Here is an 11,034-nt window from a genome sequence, read left to right as displayed (position 1 = left end):
GAATACATATCTCAATGTGGTGGTGGAGCTTGGGATGGGAGAAACAAGTTGGAGTTAAGGTGATAAATAGTCTGAAACAAAAGAGAAGAGTCTTTAATATGCTTAAGTGCACAGGCTCCTAATCTCTGTGTTAACCTATATTCCGTCGACTTTTCTCTAAGCTTGGAATGAGGTGTCATTGCCAGAGTCACAACTTTTCCTTTATCATCACAGAGAAGGTTACTGCTGATCACAGTTAAACAGCAAACTTATACCCACCCAAATCATTTTATGTATTTGTATTTCTCTTGTTATTCCAAATACAAATCCTGAATTCAAGTAGGAAATGTGTTTGAATTTGAAACAAATTCCAGCATGATGAGTAAGGAGCAGAATAGGAAACCAGGTTCAATGGGGCCATTGTGTTATAAATTCCCTCTCTAGAGAGCCACTCCCCAAAGATGATCTTCACAGAAAGTAAAAGGGCCTACTATTTCAGTTGTTCATTTGGTTCTGTGTAGATCATGAGAATATGATTCTCTTTTCAACTGTCAAGTTTCCTGTTGCTTTGTCAGTTTATGTAAGCAAGAGAACTCTAAGACGGCAAGCCTGAAGAGGTCCATGGCTGATTTCATAATGTTCTCCTAAAAGGGTCAGCAGTTCTATGAATCCCCACAGTAATGCATGGAACACTATTATATTTGTTCTTTTTCTGAGATCTGAGACTAGAGTTTTACTCTGATATAGAAGATGGTGTTCAACCATACAGATTTCTATGATACCCATCTTGTATCTTCAGGTAAGGTAAAGCTCACATGACTCAAAGTTCCTCTATTTCCTCCTTCCAGCCCTCTCTGGTTTTATATTATTTTAAATACCACTTAATATGTGAATTATGAAAGAATTCCTTCTCCAGAATCAAGGCCAGGTTTTTTCCTGAGAGCTTATAAAAAAAAAAAAGTTACTTCAAAAATGTATTAGAACTCTTAAAGTATTTGCCAGTTCCCCATTTGTATTGCTCTGTGTAGGATTTGGGGTCCTAGGTCAGGGAAAGTTACGGTAAGTGAATGTGAAAACACCTTCTTTCAGTGAAGCTTCAAGTGAAAGACTGCCTATCATGTTTCTTTCTGTTACTTTTAGGGGGTAGAAGACAAGGAAATTTTATTGTGCTTGAGATTGCAAAATTTGAGGAATAGCCTTTGTGATCACAGCCAACTTTGACATATCTTTATAAATGATATATATGGACTTTAATATCTACTAAAGTATTTCATATAAACTGTGATCTTAATGAAAATCTTGACATAGATTAGGAATTGATTGTAATTTTTACGGCAATGTTTGATGTGAGCACAATATTATAGGACTTGGTTCCTTAAGTTTCTTTGTAAAATAAGGCAGATTGCCTGTAACTATTTTTGAGTGTATTTTTACTGAAGAGAGGAATCGAAATGGGAAACCTTCTAATAGATTTTTATTTTAATAGATTTTATTTTAATATTCTAAATGAATTTTCACCTAACGTAACACAATAAAATTAAAATCAGATAAGTTACAAACATTTACATCTATATTGTCCTCAAGTCAGCTCGACATATTTCTCTCACAAATAGATCAAAGAATATTAAGTATCAATATCATCAATATCTTTGTATGTTACAAACACTTAATTATTTATCTGTGTTTATTCAGTCCTTCTTCATCCACTGCTTGACCTAACAATTGTAGGTCCTGGGACACACTTGACTATTGTCAATACCAAGTAACTTTGTAAACCTTAGGATGGCAGAAGAGTTTTCATTTTTATTCACTGTATTCAGAACAGAATTATGAATGTATGACAATCATGGGAATACCACTGCATGGATTATGGTACTTTGTTATTTACTGACACACAGAATGATTTGACCCTACGCAAGGGATCTGCCCTAATGAGTAATACTTTAAGGCTACTTGTAATATGGAAATCTGTTTTTTGCAGCTTTAAAAACAAATGAATATTCCAGTATAAATAATTGCTCTAACGCTGTGAGTAAATTCATTTTCTTGGGCTTCCCTTATACTTGGGAAATTCAGATTCTCCTCTTTTCAGTCTTCTCTGGGACTTATATTCTGACACTAACTGGAAATCTGTGCATTATCTGTGCTGTGAGGTGGGACCATCAACTACAAACTCCAATGTATATCCTGCTGGCCAATTTTTCCTTCCTGGAGATCTGTTTTATCACCTCCACTGTTCCTAATATGCTAGCCAACTTGCTATCTGAGACCAGCACCATCTCCTTCTATGGCTGCTTCCTCCAGTTCTACTTCTTCTTCTCCATGGGTACCACTGAGACCTTCTTCTTGTCTGCCATGGCCTTTGACAGATACCTTGCTATCTGCAGGCCCCTGCACTACCCTACTGTCATGACTGTTCAGCGCTGCATCAGAATAGGAGCTGGGTGCTGGGTGTGTGGCTTCCTATACTTCCTCTTGCCTATTTATCTCATCTCTCAACTCCTGTTTTGTTGTTCCAAGAAGATTGATCACTTCCTGTGTGACCCAGGACCTCTTATGAAGCTGTCCTGTGTGCCAGCTCCTGCCACTGAGACCATCTGTGCCGTCTATAACTCAGTCCTCATTTTCTCCACCTTCCTTTTCATTACCAGCTCCTATACCTTGGTGATCAGAGCTGTGCTGAGGGTCCCCTCAGCAGAAGGTCGGCATAAGGCCTTCTCCACATGTGGCTCCCATCTGGCTGTGGTGTCCCTGTTCTATGGCTCTATCATGGTTGTATATGTAAGCCCAACAGCAGGCAATCCAGCCGGGATGCAGAAATATGTGACTTTGTTTTATTCTGTGTTAACTCCACTTTTCAACCCTTTGATCTATAGTCTTCGAAATAAAGAGATGAAGGCAGCTCTGAGAAAGTTATTTAGAATTGTGAGATTTAGTCAGAGGCATGGAAGAAATACTTGAGGCACTTTTGTTCACAACTGATATAATGTATGTGAAATAAATAATTAAAAGCTTGATATTCAATTGTATTAATGGAATTTAAAAAGTATTTTTGTGTTGAGGAACAGTCATTGTGATAGAATGTTTATAAACCTAACTATATCCATCTCTTCGTTTTTATTATTAGGGAAAATTATTAATAGTAAAATCAAATTCAAATAAAAATAAAGGAAAAATGATCACTAATCTTTCTGACACTTAGATTTAATACTTGCTAAAATTTTGCTGCTAAGATCACACACACATGCATACATGCAGTCAATCTGCCCTTTATTTTACATTTATTTCTAAAATTTTCTCAAGTGAGTCAAAAGTTATGTATGCTGAATTTAGAAAGCAGCATTTAGATGTTAATTCTTGAGTTTAAGAATTCCTCATATCAGTGAGATAACATAATAAAAAAAGATATTAATTCTTATGTCAGTACTAAAAACAGGACAAGATATATTCTTATGAAAGGTGATTCATCATTGATCATAATTGCATTTCTTCCCACTTTCTCACCAGGATTTAGTGAAAACACTCTTAATATTTAAATCCAGATGGTTGCCATTAACTTTTTCCATTATAAATTTACTTCTAAGAATTGTCTTTTAAAAAAGCTCTATTTAGGATGAACCATGCTTTGCCTTTTCCTGAAACGCTGTTTTTGCCTACTGTAAGGTAGGGTGGAATGACTAGTAACTGCCAGGTACTGCTGCAGTTGCTGGAGTTACTAGATTTACCTCTACTCACAGTCTCATGAATACTATATCGTGTACTCTCAACTAGAATTTTCCTTATCCTACAGAGAAAGCCTTTACCCAGTAACTCTCCCTGTACCCTACTCTCCCTTCTCTCAAATTCTATCAACTACTTTCCATATCTATGTATTTACCTATTCTAGACATCATATAAATGAAATCATACAATATGTGGCCTTTTGGGACTGGCTTCTTTCTTTCCCTTAGGATAATGTTTACAAGGTTCATTTACATCATAGCATACATATATCAGTACTTTGTTCCTTTTTATGGCTGTATAGCATTCCATCTTTTTTATAAAGCATTTTCCTTATCCATTCAACAGTTGGACATTTGAGTAGTTTCTGTTTTGTGGCTATTATTAGTAATGCTGCTGTGAACAGTCATGATCTTAATTTGAACCTTTTTTCACTTCCATAGGGTAGATCCCTGTGAGCAGAATTGCTGGGTCATGAGTTAACTGTAAATTGCACATTTTGAGGAACAGTCAGACTATTTTCCAGAGAGGCTACAATATTTTTATATCATACCCTCAATGTATGTAATGTGGATTTCAACTTTCTATTTTTTTTTTCTTTTAAAGATTTTATTAATGTATTTGTCAGAGTGAGAGAGCACACACAAGCAGGGGGAGCAACAGACAGAGGGAGTGGCAGGCAGAGGGAGAAGCCGGCTTCCCCAATGAGCAAGGAGCCTGATGTGGAACTCGATCCCAGGACCCTGGGATCATGACCTGAGCTGAAGGCAGATGCTTAACCCACTGAGCCACCCAGGCATCCCAACTTTCTATGTATTTTCACCAGTATTTGTTATTTTTTGCTTTTTTTGACTTGAGTCATCCTTCTGGGTATGAAGTAGTATCTTTTTATTTTCATTAACATTTCCCCTAATGTTATTGGTCATTGTTTCAAGTGCTTATTTTGGCCATTTGTCTTCTTTAGGGAAATATATATTCAAATCCTTTGAGCACTTTTAAAATGGGTTGTCTTTTTATTGTTGAACTATAGAAGGTATTAATAATATATTTTGGACATAAGTCCCTTACCAGATATGTAATCTGCAATTATTTTCTCCTAATCTATAGGCTGCCTTTTTACTTTCTTGAATATATCCTTTGAAGTTTTGACCTTTTTTGTACTTTTTAAATATATTTTTAGGGCGCCTGGGTGACTCAGTTGGTTAAGCGACTGCCTTCGGCTCAGGTCATGATCCTGGAGTCCCGGGATCGAGTCCTGCATCGGGCTCCCTGCTCGGCGGGGAGCCTGCTTCTGCCTCTGACCCTCCCCCCTCTCATGTGCTCTCTCTCTCTCATTCTCTCTGCCTCAAATAAATAAATAAATAAATAAATAAAATCTTTAAAAATATATATATATTTTTTAAAATTTATTTTTATTTAAATTCAAGTTAGTTAACCTATAGTGTATTATTAGTTTCAGGGAAGAGTTTAGTGATTCATCAGTTGCATATAACACCCAGTGTTCATTGCATCAGTTGCCCTCCTTAATGCCCATCACCCAATTATCCCATCCCCCCCCACCCACATCCCCTCCAAAAACTCTGTTTGTTCCCTATAGTTAAGAGTCTCTTTGATTTACCTCTCTGTTTTCATCTTATTTTATTTTTCCTTCCCTTCCCCTATGTTCATCTGTTTTGTTTCTTAAATTCCACACTTGAGTGAAATCATATGGTATTTGTCTTCCTTTGAGTGAATTATTTCATTTCACATAATACCCTCTGGTGCCATCCATGTTGTTGCAAATGGCAAGATTTCATTCTTTTTGATGGCTGAGTAATAATATTCTATTTTTTATATATACACCACATCTTCTTTATCCATTCATCCATCAGTGGACATCTGGGCTCTTTCCATATTTTGGCAATTGTGGACATTGCTGCTATAAACATTGGGGTGCATGTGCCCCTTTGAATCACTATTTTTGTATCCTTTGGATTAAATACCTATCAGTGCTATTGCTTTTGGTGTCAAGTATAAGAAACCATTGTCCAATCCATAGCCACAAAAATCACTCCTCTGGGTATATTATTATTTTTCAGTGAAGATCATGTTTACACCTTTTGAATTTATTTGGACATTTTAATAGGAATTTGTTAAGAATGAAATCATATGCAAGTTCCAAATAACTACTTTGAAGTAAAACCTCCCCGAACACTATTTGGTATGTTCAGGTGTGTTTCACAGTTTATAAAGCCATGTGAGTCACTGCATAATCATCTGTTTCTTGTTTTGCAATCTTGGTATTCTTGAAGAGATTATCTTGTATCACACATTTTCACGTGAAATCTATTTGATTATTTCTTTCAGCTTGTCAAGTCTTGATATAATCTTTTAAAACTAAATTATTTGCAATATTTATTGTCAAATATCCTCAGACATTTTAAATATTGGTTCAGGGTCACAGAATAGGATGAGAAATAAATTGTTGAAAAAAAGAAATAGACGGGCGCCTGGGTGGCTCAGTTGGTTAAGCGACTGCCTTCGGCTCAGGTCATGATCCTGGAGTCACAGGATCGAGTCCCGCATCGGGCTCCCTGCTCGGCAGGGAGTCTGCTTCTCCCTCTGCCCCTCCCGGTCTCTCATGTGCTCTCTCTCATTCTCTCTCTCTGAAATAAATAAATAAAATCTTTAAAAAAAAAAAAAGAAAAAAAATAGAAAAAGGCTAATTGTGGAATATGTCATAAAAGGAAGGATAGAGCTAATAGAATTATTATAATAATTATAGTGAAATATACTAATAATGTTCTTTATAAAGAAAACAAGAGATGGGTAAAAAAAAGGCCTTATTGTGTCTAAACTATTGGTAATGTTTTCAAAGCTTTTGGTTAATTTTGCTTCCATTGCTATATGAGGAATAATTTTCACACTTTCATATGTAACTGTTTGAAAATCATACTTTAATGATTTGATACAGTTTGTCATCCTTTATTTTTTAGCATTAGTATTCTAGGTTTTTTTTTTTTTTAAATTGATGTATTGGTATAATTAAAATGTTATAATAGGAACATTTCTGATGGTGGCCATCCTGCAGAATATCACATGCTTATTGCTGTTTGAGGAAGGAATTAAAGCAGTTGTTCACTTCACCCATGTGACATTCCTTGGGATAAAGAGATGATGACTTCATGGATTTAGACTTGTTTCTGACATCGAGAGATACACATTAAATATGGATAAGTTTTTAAGTTTTTATTTAAATTCCAGTTATCATATAGTGTAGTATTAGTACAATACCCAGTGCTTATCACAAGTGTACTCCTTAATCCCCATCAACTTTTGTATGCCAGTTATACCTCAGTAAAGCTGTTTTTGGAAAAAGAAAACAAAGTAAAATGGATTGGGTGTACACAGCATCCTGAAAAGAGTATCTCTAACATTTTTAGTCTGTAACACTGCCAGCATTATGCTTATTGCTTGTTCGGCATTACACCATGGAATCTTTATTTTTTTCTTGAAGTATAATTGATACACATTGGTACATTAGTTTGAGGTGTACAACATAGTAATTTGTCAAGTCTATACATTATGCTATGGTACGCCACAAGTGTAACTACCATATGTTACCATACAATGCTGTCATAATACCACTGACCATATTCCCCGTGCTGTACCTTTCATCCCCATGACTTATTCATTTCATAACTGGAAAACTGTATCTCCCACTTCCCTTCACCCATTTAGCCCTTCCACCCATATCCCTTCCCGCCCCCCCCCCCCCCGCTGCCCCCGCCCCGGCTACCATCAGATTCTTCTCTGTATTTATGGGTTTGTTTCTGCTTTTTTTTTTTTTGCTTGTTTGTTTGTTTGGTCTTTTATATTCTACATATAAGTGGAATCATTTGGTACTTAACTTTCGCCATCTGACTTATTATGTCACTTAGCATAATATCCTCTAGCTCATCTAGTTGCTACAAATGGCAAGATCTCATCTTTCTTATGGCTGTTATAATATTCCATTATAGTGTATGTATATCACCCCTGTGTGTATGTACATGTATGTATGTATATCATCTCTTTTTTACCCATTTATCCATGAACACTTAGGTTTCTTCCATATCTTGGCTATTGTAAATAATGCTGCAATAAACATAGGGGTGCATATATCTTTTTCAATTAGTGTTTTCAGTGTTTTTTGATGTGGAGGTGGGAGGGAATGAATATCCAATAGTGGAATTACTGGATTCTATGTTATTTCTTTAGTTAATTTTCTGAGCAACCTCCATACTATTTTCCACAATGGCTACACCAATTTACATTTCTAATAGCAGTGCCCAGGGGTTCCTTTCTTCCTACATTCTCACCAACACTTGTTATTGTCTTTTTTATTCTAGCCATTCTGACAGTGATATAATCTGAGGTGATACCTCATTGTGGCTTTGATTTGCCTTTCCTTGATGAATAGTGACATATGAATCTTTTCATGTGTCTATTGGCCATCTTTACATGCTCTTTGGAAAAATATGTATTCTGACCCTTCATTTTTAATCAGATTATTTGGGTGGTGAACTGTATAAATTTTCACTCAGTTGGATATTAACCCCTTATCAGATATATCTCTTACAGATGTCTTCTCCCATTTACTAGGTTGCCTTTTCACTTTGTTGATTGGTTCCTTTGTGAAGCAAAAGCTTATTTAGTTATAGACCTGATAGTTTATTTTTGCTTTTGTTTCCCTTACCTGAGGGGACATATCTAGAAAAATGTTGCTATGGTGAATGGGAAAGAGATTAGTGCCAGTGTTTTCTTCTAGGAGTTTTATGGTTTCTGGTCTCACTTGTAGGTCTTAAATCCATTTTAAGTTTGTTTTTAGGTATGGTATAAGAAAGGAGTCCAGTTTCATTCTTTTGCATATAGCTGTCCAGTTTTCCCAGCCCCATTTATTGAAGAGACTGGTTTTTCCCATTGTATATTCTTCTTCCTTCATCATGGATTGACTATATAAGCATGGTTTTATTTCTAAGCTCTCTATCCTCCCTCCTTGATCTGTGTGTGTGTGTGTGTGTGTGTACGCACATGTACCAATACCATACTGGTTTGATTACTACAGCTTTGTAGTATATCTTGAAATCTGAAATTGTGATGCCTCCAGCTTTTTTCTTCTTTCTCAAAATTGCTTTGGCTATTTAAGGTCTTTTGTAGTTCCATGTGAATTTTAGTATTTTTCTATTGCTGTGAAAAAAAGCTACTGATATTTTGATAGGGATTGCATTGACTCTGTAGATTGCTTTGGGTAATATGGACATTTTAACAGTTTTCTCCCAATCCATGAACACAGAATATCTTCCCATTTCTTTGTATCATCTTCAATTGCTTTCATCAGCATTTTATAGTTTTTGGAGCACAGGTCTTTCACCTCCTTGATTAAATTTATTTCTAGATATTTTATTCTTTTTGGTGCAATTGTAAATGAAATTGTTTTCTTAATTTTCTGCTACTTCATTATTAGTGTATAGAAATGCAACCAATTTTTGTGTATAAATTTTGTATCCTGCAACTTTGCTGAATTCATTTATTACTTCTAACTGCTTTTGCTGTAGTCTTTAGGGTTTTCTATGTATAACATCATGTCATTTGCAAACAGTGACAATTGAACTTCTTCCTTACCAATATGGTTGCCTTTTTTTTTTCTTGTCTGATTGCTATGGCTAGGGCTTCCAGTTCTATGATGAATAAAAGTGGTGAAAGCAAACATTGTTGTCTTGTCCCTGATCTTAGAGGAAAAGCTCTCAGTTTTTCACAATTAGGTATGATGTTAGCTATGGATTTTTCATTATGGCCTTTATTATGTTGAGGTATGTTCCCTCTAAACCCACTTTACTGAGGGTTTTATTTTAAAGATTTATTTATGAGAGAGAGACAGACAGAGAACAGGGGGAGGGGCAGAGGGAGAGAGAATCTTGAAGCAAACTCCCTGCTGAGTGAAGAGCCTGACTTGGGGCTTGATCTCAGGACCCTGAGATCACGACCTGAGCTAAAACCAAGAGACAGACACCCAACTGACTGAACCACCCAGGCCCCATTGAGGATATTTTATCCTGAATGGATGTTGTACTTTATCATGTGCTTTTTCTGCCTCTATTGAGATGATCATATGATTCTTTTTTTTTTTTAAGATTTTTATTTATTTATTTGAGAGAGAGAGAATGAGAGAGAGCACATGAGAGGGGTTAGGGTCAGAGGGAGAAGCAGGCTCCCCGCCGAGCAGGGAGCCCGATGCGGGACTCAATCCAGGGACTCCAGGATCATGACCTGAGCTGAAGGCAGTCGCTTAACCAACTGAGCCACCCAGGTGCCCGAGATGATCATATGATTCTTATCCTTCCTTTTTTGATATGCTGTATTATGTTGATTGATTTACAAATACTAAACCATCCTTGCCTCCCCAGAATAAATCCCACCTGATCATGGTGAATGATTTTTTTGATGTATTGTTGGATTTCATTTACTAATATTTTGTTAGGGATTGTTGCATCCATGTTAATGAGGGATTTTGTCCTGTAGTTTGCTTTTTTTGTGGATTCTGTGTCTAGTTTGGCCTTGTAGAATGTATTTGGAAGCTTTCCTTCTTTTTTTTTTTTGGAATAGTTTGAGGAGAATAGGTATTAATTCTTTTTTTTTTAATTATTTTTTAATTACAGTATAATTAACATACAGTGTTATATTAGTTTCAGGTGTACAATATAGTGATTCAACATTCTATGCATTACTCAGTATTCATGGTAAGTGTACTCTTAATCTTCTATACCTATTTCACCTATTGCCCCCACCTACCTCTCCTCTGGTAACCTTTGGCTTCTTCTCTGTATTTATGAATCTGGTTTTTGTTTGTCTCTTTTTTTTCTTTGTTCATTTGTTTTGTTTCTTTTGGTGGAGTCTTTAGGGTCTTCTGTATATAGATCGTGTCATCTTCAAATAGTGACAGTTGAACTTCTTCTTTACCAGTATGGTGGTCTATTTTTTTTTTTCTTGTCTGATTGCGTGGCTAGGGCTTCAAGTTCTATGATGAATAAAAGTGGTAAAAGCAAACATCCTTGTCTTATTCCTGATCTTAGAGGAAGAGCTCTCAGGTTTTTACCATTGAGTATGATGTTAGGTATGGGTTTTTCATATATGGCCTTTATTATGTTGAAGTATGTTTCCTCTAAACCTACTTTGTTGAGGGTTTTGATCATGAATGGATGTTGTACTTTGTCAAATGCTTTTTCTCCATCTATTGAAATGATCATAGGGTTTTTATCATTTCTCTTGTTGATGCAATGTATCATGTATTAACTGTTCCTTATTCTTTTATTATCT

At 35.9% G+C, this 11,034-nt stretch overlaps 1 protein-coding gene across 1 annotated transcript; it reads left to right on the top strand.

Moving 5' to 3' along the window:
* The first annotated feature begins 729 nt into the window (after positions 1-729).
* Positions 730-2,940, top strand: LOC110585532 (olfactory receptor 11H6-like). Its single transcript, XM_021695715.1, has 2 exons — positions 730-778; positions 1,961-2,940. Exons 1-2 carry the CDS (start codon positions 730-732, stop codon positions 2,938-2,940), a joined length of 1,029 nt encoding a protein of 342 aa, XP_021551390.1.
* The last annotated feature ends 8,094 nt before the right edge of the window (positions 2,941-11,034 follow it).

The sequence above is a fragment of the Neomonachus schauinslandi genome, chromosome 9 (assembly GCF_002201575.2).
Source record: "Neomonachus schauinslandi chromosome 9, ASM220157v2, whole genome shotgun sequence".
Classification (NCBI taxonomy): Eukaryota; Metazoa; Chordata; class Mammalia; order Carnivora; family Phocidae; genus Neomonachus; species Neomonachus schauinslandi.
The sequence above is the reverse complement of the archived record's forward strand: the minus strand, read 5'-3'. Positions and strand labels throughout refer to the sequence as shown.